Below are 22,591 nucleotides of genomic sequence, written 5' to 3'. Positions count from 1 at the left end.
CCGGCGCTCCCGCCTTCTCTCCGTAGCGACTCCTCTCTGAGCCTGTGGGGGGGAGGGAGGGAGGGAGGGGGGCGTGTAGGAATTGGGGTTCCCGGGAGCACGAGCTGCAGCACCACTTCCGGGTAAGTGTTAAGGAGGGAGGGGGGCCACCCACTGCTTCGCGCCCCCCGCCCTGCGGGTGTCTCGCGCGCATTCCGTACGTGTGAGTGTGTGTGTCTGTCTCGCGCCTGAAGTGCGTGCCCGCGCGTTCCGCCTCGCGCTCACCCTCCTCCCTCGCCCCTCCTGAGCCTCCCACCCCACTCGCTCCCTCCTTTCCCAGCAAACGCCGCCCCTCCCGCGCTCTGGCTCCGGCTCTGGCGCCGCCGCAGCCGTCGCCGCCGGGTGAGTCTCGCGCCGCTACAGCCGGCGCGCGCCAAGCTCTCTGCTCCTCCCCCTCCCCTTTTCCTTGGGGGGGGTGGGGGGGTCCACGATGTGACTGTACGTGTGTCCGTCCCGGAACCGGAAGTGGTTATGGAGGAGCGGGCGATGGGGAGAAATGGGGGGGCTTAGGGGGCGGGTGCCTGTCTGGTGGGTGGCAGAGTTCAGCTCCCTGGAGGGGAAGGAGGGACATCCCAAGGAAGGGTCCTTGAGGAAGGAGTGGGGGGTGATATCAGGAGAAAGCTCGCAGGGGCTGTCTCAGGGGAGCGAAGATCTTGGGGAGAACAGCTGAGGTCTCCAGTAGATAAACCACTGTGCAGGCTGAGGGAGGTACCTCTTGGCACAAGGCCTTGGGTAGGCAGGGGGCGAAGTCCTCGTAGAAGTGGGGGGAAGCTAGAGGAAGTGGCTGGGCCTGAACTTGGCCCTGTGCCTGACACAAGGGCTTGTGCATCCCCCAGCCCTCAGCTTTGCCTTCTGAAGCCACTTCTCAGGGGCAGGGATCCTCTTCCTCCTCCAACTCCTCTGTTTTCTGACCCCTGATTATTCGTGTCCCAAAACGAAGAAGAATCAGTGTCTGAGTCTAGGAGTGGGAACCCAGATGCTGGTGATAGAGTTCTTTTTAGTTCCTGAGAATTGATTTATTTCTCTTGTATCCACCTAGTAGTGGGTGGCACTGAGCTTCTGTTACTCTGTCTTTCCATCTTTGAATTGTTGGTTGTCGGGTGGGCCTGCCTTCCTGCTGACAGTCAAAGAATTCCTGAGGTTCTCCACAGTTCTGCACCCTTACTGGCCCCTGTAACCTAGACAATTTGTTCACAGAAAGTTCAGGAGCCCTGGAAAGGAGAAAGAATAAGACGACAGGAGGAAGAGAGAGAGAGGGTAAGAAAATTTGGGGATAATGATTTTTCTGTTTTGGGGGGAGGAGTCATAATTTTGGGGGACAATGTAACAATTCTTTAATAGCAATTGTAATACTGGTGTTTGTTTTGGGGAGAAAAATTAGTCATTTCCTATTATTTCTTGAGGGTGCCCAAAAGGTTTCAGTGTAAAAAGTTGGCACTGTATCCCTGTCACCTTCCATTGTCACTAGTACTCAGCAGGAATGAACTGTGAAATTGCTCACGTGAAACCACTGAATAGTGTTGCATTCTGTCCAAAGGAGAATTTTATTCTGCTTTAGGGACACAAGGGCCCTACTTGCCATATTGTTATGGTATAGGTATAGCTTATGGAATTGCTTCCTGTATTAGGTACAAGCAGAGCTGTTTTAGAGTGAGGTTCCAATCCTTAATATCCCAGTGGAGTGTTTGAAGTGAATCTGTTGAGTAGTTAGAATTGTGACATGGGGTTATTTGAATTTGTTGTGACAGAGTAAAGTTTTCAGAAAAAAAGCTACTTCTTGGGTAGTCGAAGTAAAATGGGTAAAACTGTATGAAGTAGATTCCAGAAGTCAGGGAGAATTCATTGCATGAGACCTGATGGTAATAGAGTTTTAGGTATACTGAAAATGGTAATGTATGGACTCTTTAAGAGTTTTGAGTTGAGAGTTCATAAAACTAGAGAGGTTTTTTTTGTTTTGTTTTTTTTTTGTTTTGTTTTGAGGTGCTGGGGATTGAATCCCTTTTTAAATTTTTGTTTTTGAGATAGACTTTAAGTTTCCCAGGCTGAATTTTAGGTTCTCCTGCCTCAGCTTCTGAGTAGCTGGGATTAGAAGTCTTTGCCACTGTGCCCAACCAAGTGATAGATGTCTTAAGAACTAATTCCAGCCTGGGTTTTTTGTTTTTTGTTTTTTTTTAATATTGTTTTTAGATGTTGATGGACCTTTATTTTATTCATTTATCTATATGTGGTGCTGAGAATTGAACCCAGGGCCTCACACATGCTAGGCAAATGCTCCACCACTGAGCCACAACCCCAGCCCTCCAGGCTGTTTTATAATATTTATTCCCCATAGTTTTCTGAGCGAAGTTTATTATTAGTTAAATATTACATATTCCTTTTCCTCCAGCTTTATGCATTTTTAAAAATTTGTATTATTTATTTTTGGTGCTTGGGATTGGCCCAGGGCCTTGGCAAGCTAATCACAAGCTCAACCACTGAGCTTCTCGCTTCACCAGTCTTGTATTTGCTTTCTCACATTCCCAGATCTGTCATTTAGAGTATAATAGGCAAGGCAAGGAGGGACCACAATGTTGTCCCTCCCACAGTGGTTCATTGGTACCCTGGGTAGATGCTGCAGGGCCGACCGAAATTGCCAACTATGTGGTGGTTGTGTTTGTGCATTATGGTATGGTGGTCTTTCCTAGTCAAATTGGGCCTAAAGGTATTCCAGGTTATTTTGTAATTGAAAGAGTTCACAGGGTAATAGTAGGAAAGCCCTAAATTCTACTGGGATGGTCTCCCTTTTTTTTTTTTTTTTTTTTTCTTTTTGTGGTTCTGGGGATAGAACCTAGGAACATGGGCATGCTAGGTTATCTAAGCTATACCCCAGCCCTGCAATGGACCTTCTTGAATGTCTTTAGAACCTAAGAGAGAGATTCTGTTTCCTTATGAGAAGAAAATGATCTTGAACTCATATTTTTAAACTTTCTGCAATTATATGTTTAGTATTGTTTCTTTCAATACAATAGTGTCTTAGTTCTTTCTGGAGTTGAATTAAAGTTGATGGTTTTTTGTCTTTTTGATACAACTTGTAGATGATTACTAAGCTGGAGGCTATAGATCTGTTACTTTTGGGTAGTTCCTTTGTAATTATGTGGTCTTTTTGTAATTTTCACTAATCATTACTAACAGTCTTTATCAAGTGAAAGTATTTCTCTGATTCTCTTCATGATTTCTTCAAGGTTGCATTTGTTAAGAGAATTTGTTTCCTTGGAAAAAGAAAATCATGTTTACTTTTAAAACAGTAAAAAACAGAAGTAAGTAGTGGGAAAGAGGTGGTGATCTTCACAGTACCTGCCAAAACCACATATTAGAGGCCTTGACACTTTTATCCCCAGATGATTGATGGCACTGTGGAAGGATATGGTCAGATGGACAAAGCTCTGGAGCAAGAGTACATGTTCTATGTGTTTTGTGGATATTACTTAATGTCACTCTTTCACCTCCCTAGTACTTACAAGATTTCGAGATTGAAGACTGGAAAGAAAAGTACTAACTTAACTATAATAGACCTGCTTTCTTATTAATAGAATAGTTGAGGCTTGATGCAGTAGTAAAATTGAAATTAGAACCTGATTTTCAGTACAGCACTCTTCTTTCCACCTATTAGAACTGTTTTCCTTTCTTTTTCTTTGTTCTTTGGAATGGTAAGAGAAGCCTTCCCCTTCCTTCCCAGTCTAGGGCAAATTAGATCTTTTTTTTTTAATGGTAGATTAGTCATGGTGGTACATGCCTATAATTCCAGTAACACAGAAGGCAGAGGCAGAAGGAGTGCAAGTTCAAGACCAGCTTTTGTAGACCCTATATCAAAATCAATGAAAAGGGCTAGGGGTGTATCTCAGTAGACGTACCCTGAATTTAATACCCATTACTTAAAAAAAAAAAAAAAAAGTTGGTATAATCATCAAAAGTGGCACTCTGAGTCTGAGTATGGTGGTGCACACCTATCATCCCAGGTACTTGGGAGATTGATGGAAGAGGATCACAAATTCAAGACCAGCCTGGGTACTTTAGTGAAACCCTGTCTCCAAATTTAAAAAACGAGAGGGGGTGTTTAGGTCATTAGTAGAACACTTGCCTAGCATGTGAAAAGCCTTGGGTTCAACCCCTAGCACCACCCAGAACAAAACAAAAAACCACAAACAAAACTGGCACTCTGTGTGGAGATGAATTTTTCCTGTAAATTACTGGACTTGGGGTTGTAGTAATGTGATATGTACCTGTTTACATGTTGGATGGTTTGATGAAATTTTTTCTATGAAACAATAAAAGGGTAAGTAGCAGAATGTACAGTAAACAGGTATTGGGTGATCTGGCACCAAGGCATCCTGTACACAATTCCAGGGAACACCATTTACATTGTATTCTAACAGCCTTCATTCTTGGCTCTATTGCTGATTGCATTTTAAAGTGTACTCTGTAGTTAAGTCAATTCTGTCGATAGAATAGTAATGTAGGTATTTTAGGTATCATTTTGTAGTAGTTATTGCTTGTAGTTGGGTGAGCAGGTTGTTTTCCATGTGTCCCCCTTTGGGGTGACCTATATTTTAGAAGTCCCTTAGACACGTAGTCTTATCTTGTCCCAGGGACCAACTTCTCGTTGTGACCTTCAGCTTTGTTCTCTTCAGAACCAAAACAGCAATAGACTGGGTAGTCAACAAATATAGGGACCTTTTATTTATTTTTCTATGGAAAATCTGGACTTTTTTAGAGGAGACCTTTTTTTAGGGGGGAGGGCAGTTGTAGATGGACACAATACCTTTATTTTATTTATTTATTTTTATGTGGTGGTGTGGTGCTGAGGATCGAACCCAGAGCCCTCACACATGCTAGGCAAGCACTACTACTGAGCTACAACTGCAACCCCAAGTCGAACTTTTTATTCAGACTACATTATTCCAAAATGAGTTATTTTGGTAACCAAGTGAGGCTTTTCACAAGATGTAGATGGAGAACATTAAACTGCACATCATTTACTGTTAACAAAAACTTAATCTTGAAACCATTTATTAATAACTACCTAAGAAATATAATTTCTTAAGAAAATGTAATTTGTTCCTGGAAAGATTCTAAATTTTAGTTTTCTGAATCAAACCTCAGCAGCACAATGTAAACTTCAGTTATATGGTTTGATTGATGGTAGAACCTCTTTCCTTACCTAATCTTGGATGCCTGGGTTCAGATCCCCTACTCTGCTATTTACTGTTTGACTCTGTACCTCTCGTTTCCTCATTGAAAAATCAGGGTTATAGTACCTTCCTTATAGAATTAAGGGGGAATTAAATGATGGTAAGAGTTGTAAGGTGCTCAAACATTTCCTTGGACACAATACACGTTTAATAAATATTGATGATGACCGTAGTGGTGATATTGTCTCCCAACATTGCTTTGTATGTTCTCTTTATAAGAATTTACAAGGTTCCCTCAGAAACTGCTTCACCTGAGCCTACTTATAGAAAAATACAAATGAATGTAATCTTTGGGGAGAGGGACTTGTTCATAGGAATTCTGTATAGGTACATTCTTATTTTCAACTCTCAGTTTTCTTCTCCTAAATTTTCACATCCATATTGCTTTTACTTACTTGACTGGAGTGATTGATTTTTTGAGGCAGGGTTTCACTGTGTTGCCTAGGCTAGCTTGGAACTTATGATCCTCCTGCCTTAGCTCTCAAGTATGTGGAATTACAGGTGTGTACCACCAACTTGGCTACTACCTTGATTTTTTTTTTTTTTTAATCAAGGAGAAATTATGTATCAGACCTTTCTTTAACTCTGCAGCCCAATTCTCTCCTTTATTGCTTCTGTCCATTACCACTGTTTCCTCTTGTCCATTTAATTTTTCTCAGCTAGAAGTAACATTAAACAGGGATTTGGGGGTTAAATTTGTATCTCTAGTGTCATTGTCAAAACCTATGTGTATATGGTCCACTGATATTCAAATCATTAACTATGTAATTGCATCTTGGGTGATGAATCCTATATCAGGGACAGTTCGAAAACACAAATGAATATGTGATCACTGCTTTCCAAAAAGTTTTGCTAGCCTGGACCCTTAAGCTGATCAGATTGAGTCCCCTTTTAAAGCTAGGATTGGAAGTTGTAGCATACCACCTGTGTGGGAATGTGTGTTTTACTCTTACGTTGACCCTCAGTATCTGTGGATTCAACCAAAATGTTGTGTTGTTGCTGACATGTACTGTACAGTTAGGCCTAAGGTGGTGTTTTTTGTATTGAACATTTTCTTGTCATTATTCCCTAAACAATATAGTATAACAACTACTTACATAGCTTTTATATTGCATTAAGTGTGCATTCTTTCTACCTAAGTTATATGCAAACATTACACTATTTTGTAAATGACTGACTATCTGTGGATTTGAGTATTCATAGGCCTTTGTAACCAGTACCCTGGGAGTATTGAAGAACAGCTCTATTTTATAACTAAGGAAACAGGATTTGCCTGTAGCTGATCCTCTGTTACTTAATGTTGTGTGAAAATGTCACATATTTGATGCATTCCTCTCTCTGGCTACATTTTAGTAAAAGCCAGATTGAGCCCGGCATGGTGACACATGCCTGTAATCCCAGCTACTTAGGAGGCTGAGCAGGAGGATCATAAGTTCTAGAACAGCCTGCTCAACTCCTTGAGACTCTGTCTCAGAATAAAAAATAAAAAGGATAGGGATATAGCTCAGTTGGTAAAAGCACCTATGGGTTTAATCTCTAATACCAAAAAAGAAAAAGAAAAATTAATCTGAAATAGATATCTTCCCTTTGTATGTTTTTTGTATGAATGTTTTGTATGAAAAATGAGGGTGCTAATAAAGCAAAAATTGTCATCATCCTTCTGGAGAAGGTTAAGGAACAAAGCAATGTTAAGAGCTGCCTCTAGAATTTATGATCCTCCTGCTCAGCCTCCTAAGTAGCTGGATTACAGGCATGTGTCACCATGACTGGCTCAATCTGCTTTTACTAAAATGTAGCAAGAGAGGAATGCATCAAATATGTGACAGTTTCACACAACATTAATCCTTTTGACTTTGACTTTGTTGGAGGTCCTTCCCAGTTACCTCACTACTTGAACTCAGTTCTGTGCCTGTCTCCCCTGCTCCTCTTCGTCTTGTTATACAATTCAGCATATTCCTCAGTGATGTCATAGCCACTGTACATCACAGGTCTTCCTTTCCCCACCTGAACTTTGGTTGCTCTGGCCTCAGAGTAGTGGAATGGTGATTAATTTTTTGTAATTGACATATAAGCATTGTACATATTTACGAGGTACAGTGTGATAATCTAATACCTGTACTAATGTGTAATCAAATCAGAAACTTGGTATTTCCCTCTCCTTAACATTGATCATTTCTTTGGCGATAATGTTTACTTTTTTTTTTTTTTTTTAAATACTTGGGATTGAACCCAGGGGTGCTTAACCACTGAGCCACGTTCCCAACCTTTTTTATTTTTTATTTTGAGTCAGGGTCTTGCTGAGTTGCTCAGACTGACTTTGAACTTGCAGTCCTCCTGCTTCAGTCATCTGAGCTACTGGGATTACAGGTCTGCGCCACTGCACCCAGCAATAACATTTACTTCTGCTGTTCTTTGCTTCTTTTTTTTTTTTTAGTTGTAGATAGACCTTTATTTTATTTATTTATGTGCAGTGCTGATAATTGAACCCAGTGCCTCACACATGCTAGGCAAGTACTCTTCCACTGAGCCACAGTCCCAGCTCTGGTCCTTGTTTCTTTATTCCACCAGTCTCATACTCTTTCCTAACCTGGCTTTTTGTGGGATTGCATCTTTCATGGTTCAGGATTCGGGAAAACTATTCTTGACCAACATACTGCCAGTTAAGCCTCCCTTGGGAAAGTGATCAAAGAAGATAGGGGTAGGATGCCTGGATTCTCTACTCATCTGTGACTTGACTGTGTAATTCTGAGGGGTTATTTTCCTTGCTTTTTCTTAGTTTTAAGCTTATCACCTGCATACTGAGAAGAATTTGAAAAAGCAGGAATCTAGTACTTTTCTAAGTCTCTTTAGGTGGAAATCCAGAGTGTTAACTGCTCTCACCAGAACTTTTTAAAACTGGTAGTTCCTTGGTTCCCACTTCTCAGCTCAGACTGTTTTGTATCCAATGAAACACCACAAATGTCCTTTGATTTGGGTGAGATCAGTGTGGTGTTGTCCCCATGTAGCTTGATAACTCAGAAAAGTACCTTGGTTCCAATTTCTGCCAATTTCATTATTGTAGTTCCTTGGACATGTTGTGTTCTTGTCTGAAAACTTTTCAAGATGCACAGAACTATGTACATATTGATTGGAAATCTCAAAATTTTTATTTCGAAGAATTTGGATGTAAGGGATAAGGGAAAGGGGGAACAGTACCTAGGCTATTTTCAAGCCACTCAGTGGTTTGCTTTTTGTGACCTTTCTCTCTCTTGACCTCATTTCTCTTCTTGTCAACAAAGGAAAATAATACCAATTCTGTTTCTTTGGGGTTTTGCAAACATTCTGTGACTTAGTGAGATGTGTGTAAGTTTTGTCACAAGCATTAACCAAGATAGTCTCTGTTGGGTGGGGATATAATACTGAGTAGCTCCAACCAAGGGAATTAGTATTTTAGACACTAAAGTCTTGACTGCTAATTCCCAGCCATGTGGTCAGGTGCCAAAGGAGAGACTAGGAACCCCTCATCTCTCCTCTGTAAGCTTCTTCAGTTTTATTCCAGGGTATAATATGGTCTCTCTTTCTTTCTTCAGGTAGAATGGAAGAATCTCACTTCAATTCTAACCCATACTTTTGGCCTTCTATCCCCACAGTCTCAGGACAGGTAAGTGATGTTTTCTGCTGTCCCCCCATACATACTTTTTTCCAACTAGTGAGTAGTAAGTTCTGTTACTGAGTAAGTAGGTTCTATTACTGTGAAGACTGAAACAAGATAAACCACATGCTGTTTCACTGAGTCCTCCATCACTGAGAATTATATAGTGTTTCTCTTTTGGTTTCTGTATGGAAGTCCAAAGATATTAACTAGTTGTTCCTTGATCTCTAAGGAGGACAGACACTGAAAATGTTTAGGGAACAGGCAAAATTCAGACTCTCTCAGTCTGAAGAGGGCGTTCCTCTCCCCCTTCCTTTCCTTTCAGATTGAGAACACAATGTTCATCAATAAGATGAAGGATCAGCTGTTGCCAGAGAAGGGCTGTGGTCTGGCTCCACCTCATTACCCCACCTTGCTGACAGTGCCTGCCTCAGTGTCCCTGCCCTCAGGCATCAGCATGGACACAGAGTCCAAGTCAGACCAGCTGACCCCACACAGCCAGGCATCCGTTACCCAGAATATTACGGTGGTCCCTGTGCCGTCTACAGGACTGATGACTGCTGGTGAGCACCTCTGCTCTTCTCCAATCTGAGGTGTTGATCTTCCATGATCAGTACCCCAGGCTGGAGGGCTCCGAGGACATGGGGAGTGGGATATGTGTTTGATTGCTCAATCAAATTTTTATTAAGTGCCTACTGTGTGCCTAGCAATGTGCTAGGCATTGTGGGGGATACAAAGAAGTAGAAGATGCGGTCCCTGCCTTTGAGGAGGTGACATTCTTTCCTTCTCTGAATCAAGGAGTCTCCTGTTCTCAGAGGTGGAGAAGAGAAGGGAGTCAATCAAGGGGTAAATCTCACTGTTACCAGGGGGGTGGGGACAGGGGTTAGGAGACCATTATTTTTCAATAGGGTTTGGGGTTTCCTGTATATACTATGGGATGGGGTGGTGGTGGTGAGGGGTTAATTAGACAACAATTTGGGGGGAATAATATGAAATAGGATTAGTATTAGGACTGAACAACATGACACCATCTCCTTTTTTCCCCCCAATCTTAGGTCCTGGTTTGGTAATCACATCCCCCTCAGGCTCTCTTGTGACCACAGCCTCATCAGCTCAGACCTTCCCCATTTCGGCTCCTATGATTGTCTCCGCTCTTCCCCCTGGCTCACAAGCCCTGCAGGTGGTCCCTGACCTCTCCAAGAAGGTAGCATCAACCCTAACTGAGGAAGGAGGTGGAGGTGGTGGTGGAGGTGGCAATGTGGCTCCTAAGCCCCCCCGGGGCCGCAAGAAGAAGCGAATGCTGGAATCAGGGCTACCTGAGATGAATGACCCTTATGTCCTCTCCCCTGAGGATGATGATGACCATCAGAAAGACGGCAAAACCTACAGGTAGGAATCAGCCAGGAGCAGGATGGGGTGAGGGTCATTGTCTCAGCTTCCCCTATGTCTTGCCCTGATCAGGCTCTATATTCTTGACAGCTTTCCACCTCAGAGCAACTTGCATGTCAGATGTTCTGTCATGGGGTAGGAAGGCAGAGCTGCTGGCACCGCTCTAGTGGCTGTTCCCCCAGGGTGCAGACCTCTTTTATCCTAACTTCCTTTTTTTTTTTTTTTTTTTAATATCCCTCGTTATGGTGGTCATCAGCCTTGATTATTTTTGAGTAACAGGAGAGTTTCTCTCTTGTAATAATGCTTTAGACTGGATTTAAGACTCTGCAGCTCTTTTTTGCTTTCTGCATTTCCCATTCCTATTTTAAAAAAAAAAAAAAAAACAGAAAACTTTTTGGTAAGCACTTAAACTTACCTGTGTGCCATCCACCAGCTCCTGGACCATGTTTGAGCACTGGAGTCCACCTGATCCTGCATGGTTGGGATGATGGGAGGGGTCTACATAAAAAAGTGAGGGGAATAGGAAGCCTCCCCCTTTTGAAATATGTTATAAAATGACTGCTCATTTTTAATTTGTGGAAGTCATTTTCATCCTTTACCTTCTCTTAAGTTGTCTGTTACCAAAAAGCATTATATTCATATTTGCATATACTATGCAAAAATAATTACATAAGTAAACTCCTGTCCTTTGAAAGTGGAAAATCTGTTATACTCTTGAGAGCTATCAGGGACCCTAGTGGGTTTGGGGAGATTGGTCCCAATACGCAGAGTGGGATGATCACTATCATAGCTTTGATGCAGACAGGGGCATATGTGCATGGCTGGGAGACGGGGTCTGTCCTTAGTGTACCGAGATGGGCAATGTTGTTCCCATTTTAGGAGCGAAGGGAACTGCGGCACAGGAAATGGACAGAGCCTTGGGCTCATGGATTCAGTTCCCGGCTCCACCACGAACTTGCTGTGTGACCCTGGGCAAGTCCTTTCCCCCTCTCTGGGCCTCAGTTTCCTCATCTGTAAAATGGGGAGAATTATGTTTGTAACTCCCATTTGTTGGGAGTATATCTCAGATAAGCTATGGAATGTTGGGAACTTCAATAGAAAGTTAAGAAGTAGTCATCACTTAGCATTTTGTTTGTGTTGTATAGTTTTACTATGGAGAGTAGCCACAACTACAGTGTTTAAGTTCCTTGTTATGCATGGAAATGAGAGGAGTGTTGCTATGCAGAAAGTATCAAGCACTGCAGAATTCCAGCTCATAATCTGAAAGTTCATTGCAGCTTTATTATTACAGGTGTATCCCACTTTATACAATAAAAGTGTTCCTGGAAAATGTTTACATCATATCATATTATAAAGGTACCTGATAAGTTTGATTCATTTAAAGGCATATTTATATATATCACCTCATAAAATCCCTTTTATCTAGAAATCCGGATTTATGTGTTTACTTAAAATAATGAGGTCATAGTGACATGGAGATACATCTGTATAAAATGTAGGAGTAGAGGGAGGTCTCTTAACACCTGTGAAGCCCTTCTGACAAATTGCAGTCTTCTGATTCTGTATTCAGTTTCTACATTTGTTTGTTTTTTGGACCCACATTAGAACTACCTCTGAACTTCCCAAACTATGTATTAAAAAAAATGTGAATGTACAGTTGGAAGGAAGCCTGTTAGGACTTTCTGCACCCTCAATGATTTTGGAATTCCTGAAAGACCCCACACTCAAGTGACTAAAGAGAACTTTGAAATTGAATAATAACTAATTGTATCCTTGGTAAACAGAATTCATTCAGAATCTCAGAACTGAAGTTCCAAAGAACTCTTTAATCACAAAGGATCCCAATTTTGATGCAGGTGTGGGTCAACTAACTGCATTCCAATGGCTAGTAGCACTTGACTGGCCTGAGGGAATTAGGTTCTGTTACTCTGGGCAAGACAATTTGTCTTTGTTGCCATCTGTGAAATGGGAAAATTGGTCACACCCTCATCTGTCACGTGGAAGTGTTTTGAAGGAAAAAGAAGGGTATTTGAAATTTTTTAAGCATCAGAAAAAAGTAGGAGAATTCAGAGTAGTTATTGTAACCAAGACTACTGCATTTTATGTCTCCAAGGACACCATTCTTACTATGAAGGATGTGAATGGTGCCCCTGGAGCACTGCATCCAGTGGTTTGGAGTGCTGGCTTTTCTATCCTCTGCCATCTGCCTATTGCCACACCTCTCCTAAGTCAGATTTCTTTCCAATCACCCAACACCCTGCCTTAGAGAACCTTAACTCTTATTTGGCTTCATAATATTTCAGAGTTGGAAATAACAGGTTAGAATAATCCCTTATCCAAAATTTTTAGACCCAGAAGTGTTTAGATTTCAAGTTTTTCAGATTTTGGAATATTTGCATATACATGATGAGATATCTTGGGGATGGACCTATGTCTTAACATGAAATTTATTTGTATTTCTTATATACCTTATTTGCAGAGCCTGAAAGTAATTTTATACATTTTCAGCCTGCATCTTGACTGCAACTTGTCACCTGAGGGTGGGTTTGGAAATTTCCACTTGTGGTGTCATATGAGTACTCAGAAAGTTTTTTATTTTGGAGCATTTCAGATTTTTGGATTATTGGATTAGGGATGTTCAGTTTGTACTTTAATGGCCACGTAGGCCAGTTCCGTCACCTAGTAGATGATTGTCAAGCCTCTGCTTGAGTACTGTCAGTGTCAGGAATCTTGTCTTAGGTCAGCATCATGGTTTTGTAGTGAGTAACTGCCCTTTTATAAATTACTTGCTTTCTGAACCTTTGTGTTCCTTTCTGTAAAACAGGGATGCTACTTCCTGGGTTGTTGTGAAGAGTAGAAACAAGTAACTAAAGTACAAAATCAGGGATACCACCAAATGGCAACTATTATTATCATAATTGTCATCATTATTATATCTAGTACCTTTGAGACTGTTCATTCTGTTGCCAGTCCATTATTTATTTTTTCAGATTCTTATCTAATTGGAACCTTCAATGAAGAGGAATATTTTCTTTTTTATAGTTAACTTTTACACTAAGAGTACAGTTGTGTGTTGAACACCCTCACACACAAATTGAGATTTTACTTGAATTAAAATGAACGTGTTGGCCAGGGCTGTAGCTCAGTGGTAGAGCTATTGCCTAGCATGTGTAGTGACATGGGTTCCATCCCCAGCACTGGGATGGGTTGGTGGGGGGAGTTCTACCTGACTTGAGAAATTTTAAATTATCTTGCAACTTTAGTACTGTTACTCCAAGTGACACTTTGTGTATTTGCTAACCTCAGTTTTAGTAATACTTGGTAGCATAAACTCATTCATCAACACTAAGGCCGTTAGCATTAATGCCATTTTATTACAACTTTGATTATATTGGGTGTTTGCTGGTCCTTCTAGCAACAAAAACTAATCCCTCCACTTTACAGACTAGAAAATTGAGATCTAACTGGGCATGGTGACACACACCAGTAATCCCAAAAGCTTGGGAGGTTGAGGCAGGAAGATTGCAAGTTCAAGGGCAACCTTAGTAAATTAGTGAAGGCCTAAACAATTTGGCAAGACCCTGTCTCAAAATAAAAAGGACTGGGAATGTAACTCAGAGGTAAAGTGCCCCTGGGTTAAATCCCCAGTACTAAAAACTATTGGTTATGTCCTGTGGACCATGCTAATTATAAATAGAACCTTCCCCTTTCTCATGCAGTGACTGGGCCTCTCAGATTAATAAACTAAAAGTCAGATTTCTTTCAGAATTACTATGTAAGTAGAAAAAAAGGATAATGGTATTAATGATTGGAATTTTAGTAAAATCCTTACTATAGGGACCATGCCTACACTAACAGTTATAAAAATTTTTCTTTGTGGAACTTGATGTTCTTTTTAGTCTGGATTTCAGTTATCCTCTAAGAAATGTTCCTGAAATGGAAAAAATGCTGCAGTCATCACCTCCCCCCCATCCCAAACCCCTCTTTATAAAGATAAGGGTGGGGCTGTAGCTCAGTGGTAGAGCACTTGCCTGGCACATGTGAGGCACTAGGTTCAATCCTCAGCACCACATTAAAAATAAATAAGTAAAATAAAAGCATTGTGAATATATTTGAATGAATGAATGAACAAACGAATGAATAAAGTGGGGAGTACCCAAAGAAGAGTTTGCCCTAGTCACCTGGCTTTCCCAAGCCACTGCTCTTCCTGCTAGCTCAACTTTGGGGACTAATGAGTTATTCACAAAAATGACAGGGTTCCATATGTAAATAGCTTTTATCCAGTAAAGTCTAAAGAGTTGTGACTTAATTCATGCAAAGATCTCCTTATTTGATTTTTTTGGACAGTGTCAGAGGAAGAAGGAGGATCACCAGCTTGGGTTGATGATGAGTGAAAAGTGCATTGGGTACTATTGATGTTACCCCAAAGTGCAGACGGTAGCTTCATGTGCTAGGAAAGAGGTTTAGCATGGGAAAATCAATTTTTTGCAAACTTCTTTCTCCTAAAGACTTGAGGAGTACAACCTGTTCCCCCTGCAGTTAACTTGTCTTATTGCAAAAGTGGTTCTCACAGTATTGCCAGGAGGTTGGGTATGGGGGATAGGTGATTGATGGAATGTCACCTACTGGATAGAGGCTAGACATATGTTTTGGTAAAGCCCCTCCAAATAATTATTAAACATCCCCACCCTTATCTCTCTAGGAATCATTGCCAAAAAGGAAGTAGGGGAAAATCTGAGGAAGATAATTATCTGTGAAGACAGGGTAGAATTTAATCAGTTCTTCATTTCCATCTAGGAGGGTTGAGGAATAATGAGGGACAGACTTTATATATGGGGAAATTGGGGGAAGGAGTTCATTTAAAGCTTGAATTCAGATGAACTGATATCTGATATTTCTGGCCCAGTGAAATTCACATTCACCCAAATCCTGTAATATTTTTTCTGTCTTACTAGGGTTGAATTCTGTTTTTTGCACAGTTAGGAGTCCAGTCATTCAGCAAACATTTACTGAATATTTATAATGTTCTGGTCACTGTTAGAAACTTAAGCTATAAAGATGAATAATAACAAGTTTTTACTCTCGAGGACCTCATAATATAGTTAATATGAGAGAGATTAGATAGGCTTCTCTTGGAAGTTGAGGGGAGGGTTCAGCAATGGCCTCTTGGTGAGAAGGATTCTTCTCTAACCGTTACCCTATTTGGCCCAGGTGCGGATGTGCTCACTGACATTCTACTCAAGAGTCGAGAAGATGCAGATCCACTCCAAGTCACACACCGAGACCAAGCCCCACCAAGTGCCCACATTGTTCCAAGACCTTCGCCAACAGCTCCTACCTGGCCCAGCACATCCGTATACACTCATGGGCTAAGCCCTATAGTTGTAACTTCTGTGAGAAATCCTTCCGCCAGCTTCCCACCTTCAGCAGCACAACCCGGTAAGGCTGCTCTTGGTTTTACCCCACCACTGGCTGTGAACTTGTCCTCAAGGCCATATTGCTTGGACTGATTACTCTTTCCATGTGTATTCTTCTTTCTTAACCTTTTCCCTTTGAGATACAAGTCTCTTCTGTTACTGTCTATGAAAACAAACTACATGTCCTAGCAGTTGTGGGGGTTCTTGAATTTGTGGTTTCCAATTCCAAAGTCTGGAAAATTTTTGTGGTTTCTTTCTATGTCTGTGTTTGGAAAATCTTCTGCAGAGAAGGCCCTGCTTTTACTATATGCTTCAGTTCAGATCCCAGGTGTGCATTCAACTTCAGGTCATGGGGAACAGGCGGTATTGTCTTTGTTCAGATTACTATTTGGAAGCAGGGTATCTGTGGTGAGTGTGTAAACTTAGGAGAAAGCCAAGGGTTGATGAGACTGATTATTTTAAGGTTACCAGGAGCCATGGGTTGTTCTTCATCATCTCACTGCCATTTTAGCCACCGACTTAGGATCAGCAGCAATCTAGATCTGGGTTTCTCTTCATTAGCCTCTCCAGGCCGGAGCGTGTTTGGGAGGAGGGAGGAGGGGGTGCTGTCATCCGTCAAGCAACATCATTTCACCCAGCAGAGAGCTGAGCCCGTGGTGTCGAACTGCTTCCTCCTCCCCCCTTCCCTCCTCTCCTCTCCGGCAGGATCCACTCCAAGATGCACACGGAGACCATCAAGCCCCCCAAGTGCCCGCACTGCTCCAAGACCTTCGCCAACACCTCCTACCTGGCCCCAGCACCTCCGTATCCACTCGGGGGCCAAGCCCTACAACTGTTCCTACTGCCAGAAGGCCTTCCGCCAGCTCTCCCACCTCCAGCAGCACACACGGTAAGGGAGAGTGGCGGGCTACTGACCCCGCCCCGCTGGCATGCCCTCCCCACCCCCGCCCCGGACACACACAACAACCCGCATGCGGGGGGCGGGGGAGAGACCTTGCTGGAGGAGAACATGACTGGAGAACATGGCTGGCATCTGAGAGAGAGAAGACCAAGCGACAACATTGGAGACTCAAGTGGATGTTAAGCAAACTTTTCTGGGGCAAGGACTGTGCTGGGGAAATACATTGACTATATGATATTCCCTGACGGATGAGATGAAGAGACACACCTGGAGCAAAAACAACTTTTCTTTCCTTTATTTCCCTCTGTGAAAATAACTGTGCACGGATCCTGCAAGATTTCCTCCTTGGTGCCAAAGCAGAGGCATTTGATTGGAGAAGACCATACCTCTAGCCCTCAGAGCATCAATTATGAATGGGAGATAAAATCAGACATTATCTGGCACCAGCCTGTGATACCCACAGCAACAAACAAGGCTCCAAGGGATATCAGGAGTAAAGAACAAAACTAAATATTCACACAGAACCGGCACACAGAAAATGAAAAAGCTCCTGCTTCATAAGGATACACACTGTTTATCTCATGAATCTGGAATTAGAAGGGAAACTGCCAACTGGAAGAGCTGATGGTCTTCTTCGGTGGTATCTCAAGTTGAACTGCAGTCCAGACTCTTAAGTGGCCATAGTCCATCTCACCTGGCTTCTCATAGATGTGATATTCTCATCTCATAATGATCAGATATTTTGCTTTGAGGAGTCAGGTTTTCTTTGTAAGAAAGAGACATATTCTGTGATATTTTTGAGGTTTTTATACCAGAGGTCCAGAAAAGTACCTGGTCACAGGGATGGTTCTGAAGTGCCTGATAAGGAGCAGGTGTCAGTACCCTCATGTCCTAGGCTTATCATAGCAAAGGATCCTGCGGCATTTGGGAAAGAGGTCAAATTGCTACTAGCCTTGGCATTTCCTGCCATTAGTGGGCTGGAATGGGGAAAGTCCCTAGGAGTTTCCATAAGTTTTCATTTATATAACTGCTACTTTCTACAATCAGCTTAACTGCTTTTCTTTGATACCAGAACTTTCTTTCGAAGTGATACTCAAGGCTGAAGAGCTTCTGGCTGTAGGGTGGGGGCCAGAGAAGTATTGTAATGTTTTTCTTTTTCTTTGCTATTGTTTTTGCTTTGTTTCTGAATATTTATTAGGACAGTTATTATAGGAGCAGAAATGTATGCCAAATTGTAAACGGCCTGTTTCCTGGGTGCTAAGGCCTCAGTTCCTCCTCCCCTAGCAGAAAGGGGGACTACCTTGAGCTGAATGATGTAGGCAGTACCTAGAAATCAGGCATTACAATCTGTTTCTGTTCAGAGAGGAACTAAGGCTGGTGCCTCCTGCAAGCATATCTGATGAACTTCCTCAGGAGGGAACCTAAGGATGACTGGAGGAAGTCTTACTGTAAGTGGCCTTGCTGACATCCATTGTCTTTCTTCTTCTCTCATCCTGTGCAGAATCCACACCGGTGATAGACCATACAAATGTGCACACCCAGGCTGTGAGAAAGCCTTCACACAACTCTCCAACCTGCAGGTAAATGTTCTTACCTCTGTGTAAGACCTTGAGTCTGAGATTGGGATCAGAGCAACATTTAACTATACAGTGGTTCTCAAACTTTTCGGGACTGTTTTACTTTTAAGAAATGCTTAGGGCTGAGGCTGCTCAGCCTCAGTTGTAGCTCAGTGGTGGACCACTTGCCTACCATGTGAGAGGCACTGGGTTCAATCCTCAGCACCACATAAAAATAAACTTTAAAAGGTATTAAAAAAAAAAAAAAGACAATAACTTTAAAAGAAAGGAAGAAAACTCTCATGCTTCTTTCTGGGGTGGGGTGGAGAACAAAACTACTTAGGGGCTTGTTGTGGCCCAGTGGTAGAGCACTTGTTTAGCATGCTCAGGCCTCTGGCACTAGGGCGGGGGTGGGGAGGTAAAAAATTACCAAAAAACTCAAAGAGCTTTGGTTTATGTGGGCAATAGCTGTCTATGTAAATATCATGAAACCTAGAAACTTGAAAAATATTCAGTAATCCTTTAAAAAAAAATGTATGAACCCATTGCCGGTCAACATAAACAACTAGTCCAAAATCCTTCAGAAAGAACTCCGTGGGAAGAATGACTTTGTTTTACATTTTTGCAAGTTCCTTTAATGCCTGGCTTAACTGAAGCTGGGAATATGTGTTCACATCTGCTATATGCAGTCTGTTGCAATGTCACACATCATGTAATCTCTATACAATTTTGAGAGAACAAGAGTGAAAAGACAAACACTATATTTTGAAAAGAATTTTGATACTAAGGGCCCCTGAAAAGGTCCTTGTATTCCATAGAGATCCTCATGTCTCACTTTTAAGAACTGCTGTAAGAGGGAGAACAGGTGTAAGTCTTCATTCTAACTTGCAGATTCTGGTATGTGCTGTGTGAGGTATGTTTCTGCTCTTAGCCTCTAGATTGAGAAGTTCATTTGAAGCAATTTCTCTCTTCACATGGAAAGCGAAGTTGAAAGCCTGGTACTCACCTCACGGTTTTCCATAAAAGTTAAGGAGGCAGGAGGGGAGAGCACAGTGCACTCATTACCCTTCCTGGTTTCTTCTGATTTTTCTCAGTCCCACAGACGGCAGCACAATAAAGATAAACCCTTCAAGTGCCACAACTGTCATCGGGCGTACACAGATGCAGCCTCACTAGAGGTGCACCTATCTACGCATACGGTGAAGCACGCCAAGGTGTACACCTGCACTATCTGTAGTCGGGCATATACATCGGTGAGTGCTCAGTTTCTTCCCTTGCCTTCCTCATAGCCCTATAAGAAACCAATTCACTCTACCCCTTCTTTTTGGCTAAAGATCTTTTGCAGCAAAATGTAATTCCAATAATAAGGCCCCTATGTGAGGGACATAAGGGATGCCTGATCCCCTAAGCCTATAAAAAGTAATAAACAATGATTCTTCTTAAACATGAGGCAAAGTAAAGCCACTTGAAATGTGGGGAGAAATATTTCAGGTAGGTATTTTCCATTAGACTGCAGAAAAAGGTTGTGAAGTTGCTAGATTGAGATATATTTGAGAAAAATGGCAACTTTTCCCTCTGCCAGTTGACTGTCCACAGTGCCTTATAAAGGCGCCCTTTCTTTTTACCCAGCAGTGAGCACTGAAAGTGCTATTTGAGTTCTGCCTGTTTCCAGCTCCAGAATCTCTCTCTGTCTAAAGGTACTATACTTATCACAGAGTAAGAGCCCAGGATGCTTGTTAACAAAATAATCTTTCCTTTCATCTTCATCCCTCAATTTTTTACCATCTCCTTCAGGAAACATACCTTATGAAACATATGCGCAAACACAACCCTCCTGATCTCCAGCAACAAGTTCAGGCAGCAGCAGCAGCAGCAGCAGTAGCCCAGGCTCAAGCCCAAGCTCAAGCTCAAGCTCAAGCTCAAGCCCAGGCCCAGGCCCAGGCCCAAGCCCAAGCCCAAGCCCAAGCCCAAGCCCAAGCCCAGGCCTCCCAGGCATCACAGCAGCAGCAACAGCAACAACAGCAGCCACAGCCACCACACTTCCAGTCCCCTGGGGCAGCCCCCCAGGGTGGGGGTGGTGGGGACAGCAACCCCAACCCTCCACCCCAGTGTTCCTTTGACCTGACCCCCTATAAGACGGCGGAGCATCATAAGGACATCTGCCTCACTGTCCACCACCAGCACCATCCAGGTGGAGCACCTGGCCAGCTCTAGAGATCCGTGCTGCCACCCATTGGGAATAGGAGAAAGTAGTTCTGGTCTCTTCTTTCTCCAACTCCTCTTGGGAAAAGTCCTCTTCTGTGACAAGCCTTGGCACCATCTGTTTGGGCCTCAGGCACAGCTTTCCTTTACAAGATACCATCATTATTTTCAACTCTTCTTCAAAAGGAACATCAGCCCTCCTGATTCACCAAGGATACTGAGCTGATTGGGTCATCCAGCAGTGCCCCCCTCTCATCGCCACTTCCCCCCCAGCAAAGCTTTTAAATTTGGGGTTGGTGCTCAAGGGAAGGATTTGCTGTGACCTCACGGAAACTTATCTGGTGTGGGCACTTACCCTCTCCCTCATCCTCAAGTTCAGGCTGAAAGAAGACTAGAGGCTGGTTCTCCCAGATAACAGAGAAGGGAGCTCCAAATGTAACCAGCCTCCTGTCCTATGCTTGCCTGCAAAAGAATAGAGGTGGTTTTTTTTTGTTTGTTTGTTTGTTTTGCATTACCCCAACCCCTGAGAGCCATTTTCTTCTCCTACATGGTCTCACTTCATTTCCTACCTACTGCTGGTAGAAGATTTAGGTGGGATTATACCTCCTTTTATTTATAAGGGGCAAGGGCTGAGATGTGGTCCCCAAGGGGCCAGAGATTCCCCAGGTGGTCAAGGGTAACTTAGAAGTGTGGGTTATGGTTTCCCTCAGAACCTTTCCCTCTTCTCTGCCAATGAAGGCCCTGTACTCTTGTCTCCCTGTCTCATCCCCCAAGGAGCTGTGAGAACTTTCTGTTCTCTATGAAACCCCAGAACAAATGTGTTGCAGAGAAGGGAGTGTTCAGGGTAAACACAAAGGACTGGACTTAGCTCCCTAGGTGCCACGGTCAGATGCCGGACATGGATTTATATATAAATATATATATATATATATAAATATATATATACTTGCTCATCACGGCCATCTTTGTTGTAACCATTTCTGTGTTTATAAATGCATTATCTCTGAGACTTTTCATATTTGAATGTTTATTTTATTTTTGTCTTTTTTTTTTTTTTTTTCCCCCTCCACCCTGTCCTCTGGCCACGGCATTTTTATTTCCTTTTAACTTTTTTTAAAAATCATGACAGATTTCAGAAAAAAGAAGACACTTAAAAAATCAGGAAACCAGTTGTTATAAAGCAATTTTAAAATGAAGGAAAAAAAAATCCTTATGTACAAACCAAGGGGTGATTTTAGAACATTGTATAGAAATAAATTCATGTAAAAGGATCAGAGGCAGTTGGAGCTACTGGTATGAGCAAGCATGAAAAAAGTATTTGGGGAGATGTTCAAGGGTAGTACAAAGAATTTACTCCAGAGTGTGTGTGAAAAATGAATGTGTGTGTGCTGAGGCTCCATGTGTGTAATTCCACTGCCGCAGAAAGGCTCGGTTTTATTCTCTCAAGTGGAATCTTCATTTATGAGGATCACCATATACACATTCTGTCATGGGGACTGTATCACCAAAATAGGTGAGAGAAAGATTTCAGTTATATGTTAACAAAACATCCATGCTCCCTAACCAGAAAGAATGGAAGCAAGACCTCTTGAAAGGACATGTACTCCTGCCTGAGTCTCCCCAGTTTGCTCTGTGCCAATTCCACTTGGCAGTGTATGTACATACATACATGTTCATTAGACTGATACCTAAAACCAAAGGTTTCCAGTGATGGGAACCATAACCAGTTAATGGGTATGGGACTGATTAATGGTATAAAACAATTGAGTGTCCATAACATAGTGGTTATCAAAACACCTCACAAGGTAAGATGGTTAATAACACTGAGGAACAGGACATCATCTGAACTTACCATCCAGGCTCTACCATTTACTAGTGTTGGTGATGATGCTTCTCCAGCCATTAAATGGATTGAATTAGATAACTTCCAAGATTACTTTCTAAAAACTAAAATCCTTTCTTTAAGCACTGAAAAAGTGACCAAGCTCCCATGACGGAGAACCAATGGTTTTCTGGCCCACAGTGTGGTATGGATAAATAATCCCCACTTAATTTGGGGCTGAGCATTCAAAGTAGTGTCTCAATATGCAGATTGACACTAAAGAGTGTTTTACACATAACCAAACACCAATGTTTGTTAGCTCCCTGAATATTGTTTTGTTTTTTTTCTCTCCCACCATCGGGAAAGCCCCAACAGTCCTATTTTCACCAGAAAATATGGACCAGAA

At 42.3% G+C, this 22,591-nt stretch overlaps 1 protein-coding gene across 1 annotated transcript; it reads left to right on the top strand.

Annotated features, from left to right (window-relative positions):
- The first annotated feature begins 578 nt into the window (after positions 1–578).
- Znf384 (zinc finger protein 384) lies at positions 579–20,758 on the top strand. Its single transcript, XM_047549691.1, is given in 14 exon segments — positions 579–1,296; positions 8,837–8,907; positions 9,224–9,461; positions 10,071–10,287; positions 11,167–11,263; positions 15,499–15,582; positions 15,584–15,726; positions 16,410–16,497; positions 16,499–16,593; positions 18,107–18,185; positions 19,256–19,414; positions 19,956–20,333; positions 20,335–20,410; positions 20,637–20,758. Coding segments are annotated over 13 exon segments (1,842 nt in total). The 5' UTR covers positions 579–1,296; positions 8,837–8,841.
- Positions 20,759–22,591: the final 1,833 nt, after the last annotated feature.

This window comes from Sciurus carolinensis, chromosome 4 (genome assembly GCF_902686445.1).
Source record: "Sciurus carolinensis chromosome 4, mSciCar1.2, whole genome shotgun sequence".
Taxonomy (NCBI): Eukaryota; Metazoa; Chordata; class Mammalia; order Rodentia; family Sciuridae; genus Sciurus; species Sciurus carolinensis.
Note: the sequence above shows the minus strand (reverse complement) of the source record. Positions and strands in the feature narration are given on the sequence as shown.